This window comes from Leucopleurus acutus (assembly GCF_964270905.1).
Source record: "Leucopleurus acutus genome assembly, chromosome: 15".
In the NCBI taxonomy this organism is placed as follows: Eukaryota; Metazoa; Chordata; class Mammalia; order Artiodactyla; family Delphinidae; genus Leucopleurus; species Leucopleurus acutus.
This window is the reverse complement of record NC_139157.1, coordinates 83,443,629-83,460,592: the sequence shown is the minus strand read 5'-3', so window position 1 is coordinate 83,460,592 and position 16,964 is coordinate 83,443,629. Positions and strand designations below refer to the sequence as shown.

The following is a 16,964-nucleotide window of genomic DNA, read 5'->3' as shown; positions in this document are numbered from 1 at the left end:
CTGCCAGCAGGTAAATGGCCCAATTTTGTATTTGTAGGAAAGCAACTGCAAGTTTTCAAATTAGAGTTAAAAATCTATCCTGAACACCATTCCATAATAGAATTAGAAGCCTGTTGAGATGGTCTTAGAAATTCTTGACTTTAAGTCTCCTTGGGACATGACTTTGGATCATAATAGAACTTAGACGTAGTCTCAGGGTGATGCCTACTCCAAGAAAGTTAATGGATTCAGACATTCAGTGACTTTTAAAGCCCTATTTTTTTTAGTAAATTTTAGTTCCAGATTAAATTAAGAGAAATCATAGAGGAATTTTCCTTCATTTCAAGTAAAACTTACTTCTCTACTGTAGATCATCATGGGGAAAATTGTGAGTAGAATGTTTTTGAACAAATTATCACAAAATAAATAGCTGTCATAGGATGAAAAAGTAGGAATTGCACAGGAATAAATTATAAACAAGTGTGAGTATTCAACACAATAAAAATTAGATATGCCCAAACTCCCAGATCCCTACCTCATCCAGCATTAGAAAGGAGATTATGGAACAAACGACTGGGGAAGGATACATCAATATATTCCTACTCACCAAAGCCTGAGTAAGTTTAGCAATACATTTTGTTTCCTCTTCCGTCAAAGGACAAAGCTTTAGATTGGCTTGAAGAGAATCGCTCCAACAATCATTCTTGAAAAATGCTGACTTGTCCCTTCATAGCATCCACGGCCCAGTGGATTTGTGAAGTGGAGTCTTGCTAACAAGGTTATAGCTAACTTGGATCTTGCATCAGCGTAATAGTATCTCTCTTTAAGTTTCTTTTTCTCTGAAATGTTTTTGTGTATCTTTGATGTACTGTCATGTTTTTACATTGAAATTATTCTTGTATGTCATAATGTCAGTTTGGTATAATGCTTACTAGATGAATATTCAATACAGTATTTCATGTTTATTTGTTGTCTTGCACACAGGTGAATCTGGCGTGGAAGAGTGGTCCCAGTGGAGCACATGCTCAGTTACTTGTGGTCAGGGGTCGCAGGTGCGAACCAGAACTTGTGTATCACCTTACGGGACACACTGCAGCGGCCCATTAAGAGAATCAAGGGTTTGCAATAACACTGCCCTCTGTCCAGGTAGTGTTAGCAGCAACTACAACTGTGGATGTTATTGAATTGTGTCATGCTACGCATTTAGAATGATGTGTTATTTTCATATGAACCTGGTATAGGCATTTTAATTAGAGTGGATAAGTGTAATTTGTATTCAACTGTGAAATTTTATCATGTATATGATTCTTTCCGCTTTCAGAGCAGCCAAGAAATTACAAAAGTGTCTCCCTACCCACTGCAGCTATAAGCTTGAAATTATGTATCTGTTTCTAATGGTATTTAAGGTTCCAAGTCTTTCCTTATTTTAGATGGTGAAAATGTCCAGCTAAATATTGTAGGAATAGTGAAATTTGCCAGCATCCTGGAAATGTGATCAGTACCCAGTGTTTAAGGCAGTGGTTGATACAGCCTTTAAGGCAGTCAGCTATTTTCCTACCACTTATTTGACCCCATCGGGGAAAATAGTGCCCCGGGCCAAAGGACTTTCTGTTAGTTTATTTCATTCAAGTGCCTACCCTCATCAGAGTCATCCTCTGCTCTGTAAACTTAAAGTCACTAATGAAAAAAAAAAAAAAAAGATCTTTCATGTTAAATGGAGCATAAGGTAATAGCTTACCCACTTAGGATCAGATTTTCCATGTTACATCAACATTTTTTTTGTCCGTCGGTGCATACATGCATATTATAAGCATTTCTTCTTCTCAGACCACTGACTTCATGTAAAAATAAGTACTAAAAGGATTCTGGGCTTTCTTTCAAGAAGTCCGAAGCACGTAATCCTGTGAATCTCCAGGTCTGTGTTTCTGCTCAGCCATTTGGTGGATGGGTGATGCCGACTCAGACCACTGCAGTTGACAATGGACTTGCAATCACAGCCCTTCCAGAGGCCTCTGGAGTGAGGTGGGCACAGGGAAAGGGCCTGGCACTACAGCCGCCTTTCATCTGGTGAAATGTGCTTAAGTCTTCTGCAAGTTCCATTTCCAGAGAAGCCTAATTCCGCAGTTGCTAAAAGCAAGAGTACAGAGTGGGTGGCATGGGGGAGGGGCAGGGACAATCCCAATTCCCCAGAAGAAGGGGCGAGGGCAACCCACTCCAAAACAATTTGGAGGAGGAGCTGTTTAATAGGTACAGAGTTTGGATTTGCAGAATGAAAAATTTCTGGAGACCTGTTTCCCAACACTATGAATATACTTAACACTGCTGAATTGTACACTTAAAAAGGATTAGATGATAAATTTTCCAATAAAAGAAAAGGCAAGCTGGAAAAAATAAAAGGGGAAGGAAGTGGTGGGCAGTCATGGAGGAAGAATGCTGCAGTGAGGTGGGAGATCCCTTTGCTACGGGCTTGGGAGGCACAAAGGTAGACAAAGGTAGAATTAAAAGATAAAATGGGCAGAATAAAATATATATATATATATATACATAACTGAATCACTTTGACGTATACCTGAAACATTGTAAATCAACTATTCTTCAATTAAAAAAAAAGATAAACAGGGCAGAAAGATACGAGGAAGGAAGACAGAATTAGTAGGAAAAGAGCAATGGTTCCACTGAAAATAAGAAAAGTCAGTGAGAATCAGAGGGAATCAGACTAGATGAGAAAGAACATCAAATGAAACATAAAAAGATAACAGAGGGGGGAAGATGCTTAAGGAGATCATGGGTGGGGAAGACAACAAAAAACGATGACAATAACAGGGGTCACAGAGCAAACATACGTACATTAGGCAAGAGAAGGGAAACAAGAGCAGTAAGGAGACGGGCATTTTAGAAATTGTAATGTGTCTAAATTTTATAGGTAAAAGGACCTCATGAGGAAATGCTAGTGGATTTTCAGGTGGGTGTGGGTTAAGTTCATTGCCTGGACTAGAACTTAAAGCTGGGCCCTATTTACAGTATTTATGTTAAGGGTTCCACGATCAAGTGCCCTGTACTTGGCAACAAGAAAAGTGTCAACAGAGAGTTAAGCTATACTTGACATACACGTTTATGTTATCAGCATCCTTTTGAAGAGTCAAGATCCTTTCAACATACAGGGATAGACTCTAATGGCAAACAGATCCCCAAATGGAAGTCTGAGTGGGTGCTAAAGTGTTCTCCACAGTTCTCTATTCAGAGCTTACTTTCCAAACACTAGTTATGAACACTCACCTGGCTGACATATGGAAATCTCCATCCTTCTGCCCGAGGCTGCTGATTCATCCCCTCCCTGGGCGTGGAGACCATGTATAGTGGGACCAGTGTGTACTCCCTTTCACTCTGCATCTCATGTCCAGAAAACTGAATAATATTCTATAATTATAAAGCTTTTCCTCAGTTTCTTAAACCTTCTACTATTATGCCTACTGAAGAAGTACATGCTAATTACTGGTTTCTCTTCACCTTCGTATACGTGTAGGTTTATCTTTTAAATTTGCTTAAATAGTACTGATGATAAGAAATACGTATCTTTTAATCATTGTTATAGTTCAGATGTTGAATTAAAGACAATAAAAAGCATTTTGTTGATTTCTTTTTAATTTTCCAAACATGAAGAATAATTTGGCAACTTTATTATTTGAAAAATGTAGAATAAGTATCCCACTACAGGATATTGTGATACATTTCAGATGGTGATTGTTATGAAATATGTTGTGTTCGATATTTTGTTCAATTATTTGTCATGCTGGTAAAAATATATGTTTTTACACAATATATAATGAAAACAGTGACAAAAAGTGAATTTAAAACCTAACATATCACGCTGAACAGTGTAAATATCTTTCTGAAATACTTTATTCCCAAGAAGAAAATTATCTCAGAAATAACCTACTTGTCACACTGTGAATAAGCAAGGGTATTTGCTATTTAATTAATGAAAATGACACAAGGACAAACTGAATATTAATGACACTTTTCACAGAATATGTGGGATGATAGAACTAGAGCTTATATTTATTTGTACTCTTAAAGGCTAATCAATAGTATTATAAATTAGTAAACTTTCACCCACATTATTCACATTTAAAGAGTTTTTAAATTGCATAATAATGTGTTATCTCTAATACGAATCCTAAGATATCCAGCCTTTTACAAAAATGTTGCTCTGACATCGTAGTGTCTTCAGAAACTCTTATTGCTCAGGGCAGAAAATGATCCGGATAAACAGAAAGTAAATTGAGAAAAATAGAGAGGTACATGAAATTATGTATTTACTGCCCTGGTTTCTGACTTACAGTTTTATGACCTCTTCCAGGATTTCTCAACCTTGGCACCACTGACATTTCGATATGGATAAATCTTTGTTGTGGGGCTGGCCTGAGGATTTGGGGATGTCTGGCAGCATCCCTGGCCTCTTCTCATTAGATACCAGTAGCCCCCTTTCTTCCCCTGAGCCATGACAACCAAAAATGTCTCCGATGTTGCCAAATGTCTCCTGGGAGGGGGAGGTCATTATTGCCCCTGGTTGAGAACCACTAGTCTACTCTATATTCCAGTCTTTTAGAAAAAAGCTGATTTAGGCTAAGGAATGGTTTTGATTTTTTTTTTTTTAATGTCACAGTTTTCACATCCATTTATTTCCCTAAGAAAAAAAGCTTTCACTTAAAGGAGTTATTTTATACATCCCAATCTGAATCACAAGATACTTTGTATACTTATTTCAGAAACCTGGTAGTAATATAATTTGGGTATTGTGTATTCCTCATTTCGTCGCTAGATAAGTCAGAGACATGATATTATAGCTAGGGTCTAAAGAAGAAAACTATAAAAATGGATCAATTTGATTTTAGTTTCTAGGTACATTTTTCAAATGGACTAGATCATTTACAGATTTTCATACTTTACTGAAAATAAAGTAGTTCATCCAATGCATTTCCATTAAAATAAAAATATTTAATATTTATCATAAATCTTTATGAAAAGGATTCATAAAATTACAAGATTTGTGCTACAATTTCCTACTAATTCAATAGTATCAAGTATCAAAAATAAATTATTAATAATTGTATGTCTTTTTCAAATGAAAAAACATATTTTTGCTTTTTAAAATTGATGTGGAGAAGCCATGAAATTTCACCATGGAGCAATAAAGGCTGTTAAAAGGTAGTGAGTAAGAACCTGCTGTATAAAAAAAAAGTAAATAAAATTTAAAAAAAAAATTCAAAAAACAAAATTAGTTTTCAGAGGATTCCAGCTCCATAATTTAACTAAATAATCAAGATTAATGAACATTTCTTTGAGACTTTAGAGAAAAATCTGCCAATTTAGCAGCTTTTTCTTCTGAGATTGTTCACTGCATGTGCAACAATGTGATTTGATAGAAGACAACAGAACCAGAACAGAACAGAACCAGAAATAAAAATTCTATATAGTCTATTAGATCTTATATAGAAAATCGGGGAGAAAAGGTGGTTTTTAAGTGGAGAACATTTGGTAACTAGAAATAAATGTGAAAATTGCTTACAGGTGTACAGTTTACATAACAGTATATTCATATATGTTACTTTTAAATTATTTTGCTGTAATTGATCATATATACCTATATGTAAATATAGGTATATGTGTATTTTTTTTCCTTAGACTTAAATACAGACTTACTATTTATTCTTATACCAATGGATACAAATTGTCTTTGGTGTTCCCAGACTTAAATGGGAATAATGCAAACATCTTAATTTCTCTCACTTTTTCTGTATAGTATTTTTGAAATATACTTTCCAGCAAGTTTCACAGAATCTTAAAGAATTTTTCATTGGATATTACCTAAATTTGTCTAATTTTTCCAATATTTGAACATATTTTCACAAGTTGGGCAACCAAATAGTATAAATAGAAGAGAACGGGCTGCCTCATAATTAAGAATAACAAAGGATCTTTGTTTTTAAAGTAACAACTTGGTCAGCAGATAATGTACAAAATATTCTAGATGTACTATATTTATTGGCATGTGTCCTCTGACACTTCTGCTTACCCCGACCAGTGTTGAGGAGAAAATGAACATGTTTGTCATGTTTTGTGATAAATTTCTACTCCCCCTACTCATGTCAGTGGGTGTTATATCAAACATCTGCTGAGGAACTTTTAAGAGTAAGGCAGAGGTTCAGCATCAAGACAGGAATTTTGAATTGAAAAGGACATTTTGCCTGGCTTCTTTTGATTTGTACTGTCCATGGAGTGCTACTGCTTACCGTCCCAAATGTTAAGAATTGGGATGGGATTGGTGATTTGACAGTGAAAGAAAGTGACCTAAACTTTGAACCCTAATGGACTTTCTGCAAAAGATGTCAACATTTATTTGCAGCAGTTATTATGGAGGAACACAAATTATGTCAGTATTTCCGATCAAGGGTGAATTCATCGTAATGGCGTATTTGAAGTACTGGTGTACTGATAGTTATATGAGACATAACTTAATTAGATCATATGTTTTTTTCTAGAATTTTTATTAATTAGGAGGATTTCCAGTGTTATCCAGTTACTGGAAGAGGACAGATATCTTCTGTTTTTCTGGCTATTAGAAAGAGGTCTTCATATTTGCCCCTCGTTTTAAAACTGGGGAGAGAGGAGGCTCTTATGCAAGTAGATAGAGTTCTTGAAATTTCCCTCTTATTCAAAAGACAGTGACTTTAAACACCCACATTTTTTAAATGGCAAAAATACGTTTTCTAAAATGTGAGGTCAAAAAGCTGTTTAAAATATGTACCATCAATTTTCAGATTTTTTTCATTCTCTGACACCATAAAATTTATTAATCCTGAAACTTTGTAAATGTTGGAAGAATTAAATTGACACTTATCTATTTAAATGCAATTTTAACTTCAGAAGATCACTCTAAGAAATTTAGTTGATGTTACTTTTACATAGAAGTAACTCATGACTATTTTACTATGAGGGAGAGAGGTGCATTTCCATTAAAAAAATAATAATAAAAACATTTAAAGTTTATAACATAAATAATTGTTCAAATACAAAAAGAGGTACATGCAATTTTCCATTAGTTAAATGATTGCTGACTTAACTTACATTTTGTGACAAATAAGAGTAATTCAATTGAATTTTTAAAATATCTTCATATTTGTCTATTTGATGAGTTTTTTTCTTAATTATAAAGAAAAATAATCTTTGACTTCGCCTCTCTGCTTCTGTTGTTGAAGCTTCTTTGCTTTATTACAGTCCATGGAGTCTGGGAGGAGTGGTCTCCGTGGAGTTTGTGTTCATTCACGTGTGGTCGAGGCCAAAGAACAAGAACACGGTCGTGCACTCCGCCCCAGTATGGGGGAAGGCCGTGTGAAGGACCCGAGACTCATCATAAGCCTTGTAATATCGCTCTCTGCCCAGGTGAGCCTGTTCTGGATTTGGGGAACTTGGCATTTATGTCCCAGTGTATGGTCCCTAGGATACCTAGGAGATATTAAGAGTACAACCTTCATGCAGTCACACTGGAAAATGTGTCCTTTGCTTATTGATTCTTGCTTAAATAAAATTGGGTACCTTCCTTGCTTCTATCATATGTAATTGTGTATAATATTTCCTTGACTAAGTACCAATGAATGCTCACCTTTATTGGATTTCTATAAATAGGTATATTAATGATTCCCACTAAGATTTTATCTCTACTTGGATTTCCCTCCTGGAAAAATTATAAGCCATCCCAAAGACCTGAATTGACTGTTGCATCCACATTGTAACTAGAGAGACCGGTGTGGAGGCAATCCTTCTGATGTTATTCTCTCACACTCACTCAGCTAAGGAGTGGGATGCACCCTTGACCACGTGTGAGCATGATAGACATTTGCTAGGAAATCAGACTTTCTAGATTCACTGCTAGATGCATAAAATGGTTAGATCATAAATGACATACAGTCTTTATGTGATTATGAAGACTGTATAGTCTGTTCTTAGAGTGTATTTATGTTATTTAAAATTTTTTTCCTTCAAAATATTTCAATTCTGTTTTACCCGACTTTGCTAATTCCACCCCTTACTCCAGAGAGAAGTCTTCATAATGCTATTATTTAGGTTGCTGAAACATTCACACATAAAACAGATACCTACAAAATGAAAAAGACTGATCTCCACCTTGAAGGGGCTTGCAATTTATGAGAGAAAATAAAAACAAACAAATGATAGAATCTCCCCAGGAAAAGCAAAGGCACTTCTACAGGAAGACACAGACAGGAGTGGCAAGTGGCAGAGGTTAACAAAAATGACAATGGGACCATTACAAATAAGCATCATCTTCTCTTTGGGAGAGTTTCTCACCTGTCCATGCAGTCACATGTTCTACATGCAAGCAACAGAGCTGGGATGCCAGTAGTGAGCTCCAGACACATTATTCAACTCACACTGAGTCCCATTTGCCCTCTAAATTCCCCAAGTTAATATCTTATATTATAAGGCAGTAATTCAAAGTTCTTCTGGAAATTTTAAGAATCTAAAACATCTGAAGACTGAAAACATCCAAAAATGTAGAGAAGCAACAGTCATCTAACAAGCTTAATTGTTCTCTTTTACTGGCTTGCTACACTTAGGAATATACATGTAAATATGTAGTAGTTGTATTGAGTAATATCATCACTTTTAGAATGTTATGAATTCTACAAATAGTGAATAAACTCATATGATTCAGTATTCAGGTATTATGAATATTGGGGAGTCAATAATCATGATTCCTTATTTGCAAATCACTCCCAGAAAATCTATTTATGATCTGTCTTATTTCTATCTCTCTGTAAACATACAGATAGGCACACACACACACACACACACATATATATTTATGCTCTGCCTTTTTTCCAAAGATTTGAGTAAATTTATACAAATTTTAGAATTTTTTTTAACTGCTGAGCTGTGATATTTATGGGGAGTCAGAGCTCACTCTTATTTTTCTGTGGAGTGTGAAAAAATAGATAACACTGGGAAATAAAAAATTATAGCTAACTATAGACTCTCTTTTAATATATTAGTTTCTAATTAATTCTTTTACCTCAGTTGATCCCCATAAGTACAAAGATAAAATGGCACTGATCAGTAAAATGTTATCAACCAGGTTTTTCATAGTCCACTTTCCATGAATTTTCTCTAGCAGGAAAAAGCTTGGATGAGTACACAGAGATGCTGAGTTGTTACAATTTAGATAAGAAAACTAATTTTTCTAAGTTGATGTAGTTTTTGCTTTATCACTCAAGTAGTAACCATGTGTGTTTTACCTGTATTATACCATCACTGGAGCCACTCTAAGACCCTTAAATTTGGTTGGCTTTCTTTTGTTAGGTCTTTAATTTTGGGGAGTTATGATTATACTAATTGTAAATCTGGCCAACTCATATTTCTCATAAAGTGAGCATTATGGATCTATCTTGAATATTTAATAAATGTGTTGTTTCTGACTTCTGTTATTTCCATTCTTGGATTTAGTTACATCATAAAGGATAAAATTCTTACCATATTTTATCCCAATTTCCTTACTATCTGAAAGGGAATTCTTATAGCTATGATTTAAAAAATACATATTTTTATACTCTGCTCAACATTTTGGCATTATGTTTTTAAATTATATAAGATATGTTTGGTACAAATATTTCAAATTCTTCCTAGATATTAGAAGAATTAGAACTAATTTCTTATAGCTAATCTCAGGTGCCTTCACTGAATATAAAGCATTATTAAGTATCAACTAGATGTAAGACACTACTGAGAAGAATATATAGTCCTTGATCTCAAGAAATTTGTAATATCTTCTGAGGATTTAGAAATAAGCATGTGAAAAATTGAATGCAATTCTGAAAAACACATACAAACACTCTAGTCTCAATGAGAGGTGGTAATTTGAATATTAAGTGGTTTCAACCTCCTTTTCTTGTAGCCATCCTACCTGAGATCCCTAAGACAACCTCTTAGGGGAAAACCTTTAATGGGAAAAGTGTCAGTGATGAAGAAGTGGGCCAACACCCACACTTGGTTTTCTTTGGTTAGGCTGATTGAGAAGTGAAGAACAGAAGAGAGCAGAGGAAACATTCAAAACAACAAACTGGGTCTCTGCTCACCACCTTTGCAAGATTTGACCATGCAGATTGTGGTCATGGGCAGTGACGTTTTAATGTGGGATCATGTTAGAGCAGCGTCCCAGCTTCCTGCTTTTAGGAAGCACATATCACCCCCATAATGAAGTGGATACTGTGTAGGGATGATGAATATTGCGCACATCAAATAATGAAATGGTTCTATTTATGAAAATTTTGATGTCTACTGCTAAGTAGATGGCATCCAATTTTTTTTTCTTACATCGTTATTGGAGTATAATTGCTTTACAATGGTGTGTTAGTTTCTGCTTTATAACAAAGTGAATCAGTTATACATATACATATGTTCCCATATGTCTTCCCTCTTGCGTCTCCCTCCCTCCCACCCTCCCTATCCCACCCCTCCAGGTGGTCATAAAGCACTGAGCTGATCTCCCTGTGCTATGCGGCTGCTTCCCACTAGCTATCTACCTTACGTTTGGTAGTATATATATGTCCATGCCTCTCTCTCGCTTTGTCACAGCTTACCCTTCCCCCTCCCCATATCCTCAAGTCCATTCTCTTGTAGGTCTGTGTCTTTATTCCTGTCTTACCCCCAGGTTGTTCATGACATTTTAGTTTTCTTAAATTCCATATATATGTGTTAGCATATGGTATTTGTCTTTCTCTTTCTGACTTACTTCACTCTGTATGACAGACTCTAGGTCTATCCACCTAATTACAAATAGCTCAATTTCGTTTCTTTTTATGGCTGAGTAATATTCCATTGTATATATGTGCCATATCTTCTTTACTCATTCATCCGATGATGGACACTTAGGTTGTTTCCATCTCCGGGCTATTGTAAATAGAGCTGCAATGAACATTTTGGTACATGACTCTTTTTGAATTATGGTTTTCTCAGGATATATGCCCAGTAATGGGATTGCTGGGTCATATGGTAGTTCTATTTATAGTTTTTTAAGGAACCTCCATACTGTTCTCCACAGTGGCTGTATCAATTTACATTCCCACCAGCAGTGCAAGAAGGTTCCTTTTTCTCCACACCTACTCCAGCATTTATTGTTTCTAGATCTTTTGATGATGGCCATTCTGACCAGTGTGAGATGATATCTCATGGTAGTTTTGATTTGCATTTCTCTAATGATTAATGATGTTGAGCATTCTTTCATGTGTTTGTTGGCAATCTGTATATTTTCTTTGGAGAAATGTCTATTTAGGTCTTCTGCCCATTTTTGGATTGGGTTGTTTGTTTTTTGGTTATTGAGCTGCATATAAATTTTGGAGATTAATCCTTTGTCAGTTGCTTCATTTGCAAATATTTTTTTTTCCGTTCTGAGGGTTGTCTTTTGGTCTTGTTTATGGTTTCCTTTGCTGTGCAAAAGCTTTGAAGTTTCACTAGATCCCATTTGTGTATTTTTGTTTTTATTTCCATTTCTCTAGGAGGTGGGTCAAAAAGGATCTTGCTGTGATTTATTTCATAGAGTGTTCTGCCTATGTTTTCCTGTAAGAGTTTGATAGTTTCTGGCCTTACATTTAGGTCTTTAATCTATTTTGAGCTTATTTTTGTGTATGGTGTTAGGGAATGCTCTAATCTCATACTTTTACATGTACCTGTCCAGTTTTCCCAGCACCACTTATTGAAGAGGCTGTCATTTCTCCACTGTACATTCTTGCCTCCTTTATCAAAGATAAGGTGACCATATGTGCGTGGGTTTATCTCTGGGCTTTCTATCCTGTTCCATTGATCTATCTTTCTGTTTTTGTGCCAGTACCATAATGTCTTGATTACTGTAGCTTTGTAGTATAGTCTGAAGTCAGGGAGCCTGATTCCTCCAGATCCGTTTTTCGGTCTCAAGATTGCTTTGGCTATTAGGGTTCTTTTGTGTTTCCATACAAATTGTGAAATTTTTTGTTCTAGTTCTGTGAAAAATGCCAGTGGTAGTTTGATAGGGATTGCATTGAATCTGTAGATTGCTTTGGGTAGTAGACTCATTTTCACAATGTAGATTCTTCCAATCCAAGAGCATGGTATATCTCTCCATCTATTTGAATCATCTTTAATTTATTTCATCAGTGTCTTATAATTTTCTGCATACAGGTCTTTTGTCTCCTTAGGTAGGTTTATTCCTAGATATTTTATTCTTTTTGTTGCACTGGTAAATGGGAGTGTTTTCTTGATTTCATTTTCAGGTTTTTCATTATTAGTGTACAGGAATGCAAGAGATTTCTCTGTGTTAATTTTGTATCCTGATACGTTACAAAATTCATTGATTATCTATAGTAGTTTTCTGGTAGCATCTTTAGGATTCTCTATGTATAGTATCATGTCATCTGCAAACAGTGACAGCTTTACTTCTTCTTTTCCGATTTGGCTTCCTGTGATTTCTTTTTCTTCTCTGATTGCTGTGGATAAAACTTCCAAAACTATGTTGAATAAGAGTGGTGAGAGTAGGCAACCTTGTCTTGTTCCTGATCTTAGTGGAAACGCTTTCAGTTTTTCACCATTGAGAACAATGTTGGCTGTGGGTTTGTCATATATGGCCTTTATTATGTTGAGGAAAGTTCCCTCTATGCCTACTTTCTGCAGGGTTTTTATCCTAAATGGGTGTTGAATTTTGTCGAAAGCTTTCTCTGCATCTATTGAGATGATCATATGGTTTTTCTCCTTCAATTTGTTAATATGGTGTGTCATGTTGATTGATTTGCGTATATTGAAGAATCCTTGCATTCCTGGAATAAACCCCACTTGGTCATGGTGTATGATCCGTTTAATTTGCTGTTGGATTCTTTTTGCTAGTATTTTGTTGAGGATTTTTGCATCTATGTTCATCAGTGATATTGGCCTGTAGTTTTCTTTCTTTGTGACATCCTTGTCTGGTTTTGGTATCAAGGTGATGGTGGCCTCGTAGAATGTGTTTGGGAGTGTTCCTCCCTCTGCTATATTTTGGAAGAGTTTGAGAAGGGTAGGTGTTAGCTCTTCTCTAAATGTTTGACGAAATTCACCTGTGAAGCCATCTGGTCCTGGGCTTTTATTTGTTGGAAGATTTTTAATCACAGTTTCAATTTCAGTGCTTGTGATTGGTCTGTTCATATTTTCTATTTCTTCCTGATTCAGTCTTGGCAGGTTGTGCATTTCTAAGAATTTGTCCATTTCTTCCAGATTGTCCATTTCATTGACCTAGAGTTGCTTGTAGTAATCTCTCATGATCTTTTGTATTTCTGCAGTGTCAGTTGTTACTTCTTTTTCAATTCTAATTCTATGGATTTGAGTCTTCTTCCTTTTTTTCTTGATGAGTCTGGCTAATAGTTTATCAATTTTGTTTATCTTCTTAAAGAAACAGCCTTTAGTTTTATTGATCTTTGCTATCGTTTCCTTCATTTCTTTTTCATTTGTTTCTGATCTGATTATTATGATTTCTTTACTTCTGCTATCTTTGGGGTTTTTTTTGTTCTTCTTTCACTAATTGCTTGAGGTGCAAGGTTAAGTTGTTTATTCTAGATATTTCCTGTTTCTTAAAGTAGGATTGTATTGCTGTAAACTTCCCTCTTAGAACTTCTTTTGCTGCATCCCATAGAGTCGTGTCTCCATTGTCATTTGTTTCCAGGTATTTTTTTATTTCCTCTTTGATTTCTTCAGTGATCACTTCGTTATTAAGTAGTGTATTGTTTAGCCTCCATGTGTTTGTATCTTTTACAGATCTTTTCCTGTAATTGATATCTAGTCTCATAGCATTCTGTTCGGAAAAGATACTTGATACAATTTCAATTTTCTTAAATTTACCAAGGCTAGATTTGTGACCCAAGATATGATCTATCCTGGAGAATGTTCTATGAGCACTTGAGAAAAATGTGTATTCTGTTGTTTTTGGATGGAATATCCTATAAATATCAATTAAGTCCATCTTGTTTAATATATCATTTAAAGCTTGTGTTTCCTTATTTATTTTCATTTTGGATGATCTGTCCATTGGTGAAAGTGTGTTGTTAACGTCTCCTACTATGAATGTGTTACTGTCGATTTCCCCTTTTATGGCTGTTAATATTTGCCTTATGTATTGAGGTGCTCCTATGTTGGGTGCATAAATATTTACAATTGTTAGTTTCTTCTTGGATCGATCCCTTGATCATTATGTAGTGTCCTTCTTTGTCTCTTCTAATAGTCTTTATTTTAAAGTCTATTTTGTCTGATATGAGAATTGCTACTCCAGCTTTCTTTTAGTTTCCATTTGCATGAAATATCTTTTTATATCCCCTTACTTTCAGTCTGTATGTGTCTCTGAGTCTGAAATGGGTCTCTTGTAGACAGCAAATATATGGGTCTTGTTTTTGTATCCATTCAGCCAATCTGTGTTTTTTGGTGGGAGCATTTAGTCCATTTACATTTAAGGTAATTATCGATATGTATGTTCCTATTCCCATTTTCTTAATTGTTTTGGGTTCGTTATTGTAGGTCTTTTCCTTTTCTTGTGTTTCTTGCCTAGAGAAGTTCCTTTAGCAGTTGTTGTAAAGCTGGTTTGGTGGTGCTGAACTCTCTCAGCTTTTGTTTGTCTGTAAAGATTTTAATTTCTCCATCAAATCTGAATGACATCCTTGCTGGGTAGAGTAATCTTGGTTGCAGGTTTTTCTCCTTCATCACATTAAATATGTCCTGGCAGTCCCCTCTGGGTTGCAGAGTTTCTGCTAAAAGATCAGTTGTTAACCTTATGGGGATTCCCTTGTGTGTTATTTGTTGTTTTTCCCTTGCTGCTGTTAATATGTTTTCTTTGAATTTAATTCTTGATAGTTTTATTAATATATGTCTTGGCATGTTTCTCCTTGGATTTATCATGTATGGGACTCTCTGTGCTTCCTGGACTTGATTAACTATTTCCTTTCCCATATTAGGGAAGTTTTCAGCTATAATCTCTTCAAATATTTTCTCAGTCCCTTTCTTTTTCTCTTCTTCTTCTGGAACCCCTATGATTCGAATGTTGGTGTGTTTAATGTTGTCCCAGAGGTCTCTGAGACTGTCCTCAGTTCTTTTCATTTTTTTTCTTTATACTGCTCTGCAGTAGTTATTTCCACTATTTTATCTTCCAGGTCACTTATCCGTTCTTCTGCCTCAGTTATTCTGCTATTGGTCCCATCTAGAGTATTTTTAACTTTATTTATTGTGTTGTTCATCGTTGTTTGTTTCCTCTTTAGTTCTTCTAGGTCCTTTTTAACTGTTCCTTGCATTTTGTCTATTCTAATTCCAAGATTTTGGCTCATCTTTACTATCATTATTCTGAATTCTTTTTCAGGTAGACTGCCTATTTCCTCTTCATTTGTTAAGTCTGGTGGTTTTTTAATCTTGCTCCTTCATCTGCTGTGTGTTTTTCTGTCTTCTCATTTTGCTTATCTTACCGTGTTTGGGGTCTCATTTTTGCAGGCTGCAGGTTCGTAGTTCCCATTTTTTTTGGTGTCTGTCCCCAGTGACTAAGGTTGGTTCAGTGGGTTTTGTAGGCTTCCTGGTGCAGGGGACTAGTGCCTGTGTTCTGGTGGATGAGGCTGGATCTTGTCTTTCTGGTGGGCAGGTCAACATCTGGTGTTGTGTTTTGGGTGTCTGTGGACTTATTATGATTTTAGGCAGCCTCTCTGCTAACGGGTGGGGTTGTGTTCCTGTCTTCCTAGTTGTTTGACATAGGATGTTCAGCACTGTAGCTTGCTGGTCGTTGAGTGAAGCTGGGTGCTGGTGTTGAGATGGAGATCTCTGTGAGATTTTCGCCATTTGATATTATGTGGAGCTGGGAGGTCTCTTGTGGACCAGTGTCCTGAAGTTGGCTCTCCCACCTCAGAGGCACAGCACTGACTCCTGGCTGCAGCACCAATAGCCTTTCATCCACAGGGCTCAGAATAAAAGGGAGAAAAAGTAGAAAGAAAGAATTAGTAGAAGTAGAAAGAAAGAAATAAAGAAAGGAGGGAGGAAGGGAGGAAGGAAGGAAGGAGGGAAGGAAAGAAAAAAAGAAAGAAAGAAGATAAAGTAAAATAAAATAAAGATAAAATATAATAAAATTATTAAAATAAAAAATAATTATTAAGAAAAAAAATTAAAAAAAAATAACGGACAGATAGAACCCTGGGACAAATGGTGGAAGCAAAGCTATACAGACAAAATCTCACACAGAAGCATATACATACACACTCACAAAAAGAGGAAAAGGGGAAAAACTCATAAATCTTGCTCTCAAAGTCTCCCTCCTTAATTTGGGATGATTTGTTGTCTATTCATGTATTCCACAGATGCAGGGTACATCAGGTTGATTGTGGAGTTTTAATCCACTGCTTCTGAGGCTGCTGGGAGAGATTTCCCTTTCTCTTCTTTGTTCGCACAGCTCCCGGGGTTCAGCTTTGGATTTGGCCCCATCTCTGTGTGTAGGTCGCCGGAGGGCATCTGTTCTTCGCTCAGACAGGACGGGATTAAAGGATCCGCTATCGGGGCTCCGGCTCACTCAGGCTGGGGGGAAGGGAGGGACGCGGAGTTCGGGGCGGGCCTGTGGCGGCAGAGGACAGCGTGACGTTGCACCAGCCTGAGGCGCCCAGTGCGTTCTCCCGGGGAAGTTGTCCCTGGATCCCGGGAACCTGGCAGTGGCGGGCTGCACAGCCTCCCAGAAGGGGGGTGTGGATAGTGACCTGTGCTCGCACACAGGCTTCTTGGTGGCAGCAGCAGCAGCCTTAGCATCTCATGCACGTCTCTGGGGTCCACGCTTTTAGCCGCGGCTCGTGCCCATCTCTGGAGCTCCTTTAAGCAGCGCTCTTAATCCCTTCTCCTCGTGCACCAGGAAACAAAGAGGAAAGAAAAAGTCACTTGCCTCTTCGGCAGGTCCAGACTTTTTC

General features: G+C 36.5%; 1 protein-coding gene across 1 annotated transcript in view; it reads left to right on the top strand.

The window, feature by feature from the left end:
- ADGRB3 (adhesion G protein-coupled receptor B3) overlaps positions 1-16,964 on the top strand; it is a gene marked incomplete at both ends in the record, with an annotated part of 785,802 nt that overhangs the window by 308,595 nt on the left and 460,243 nt on the right. Inside the window, 2 exons of the mRNA XM_082855783.1 lie at positions 964-1,125; positions 7,258-7,422. Of these exons, the coding sequence (XP_082711909.1) occupies positions 964-1,125; positions 7,258-7,422 (327 nt within the window). The remainder of the gene's footprint in view (positions 1-963; positions 1,126-7,257; positions 7,423-16,964) is intronic.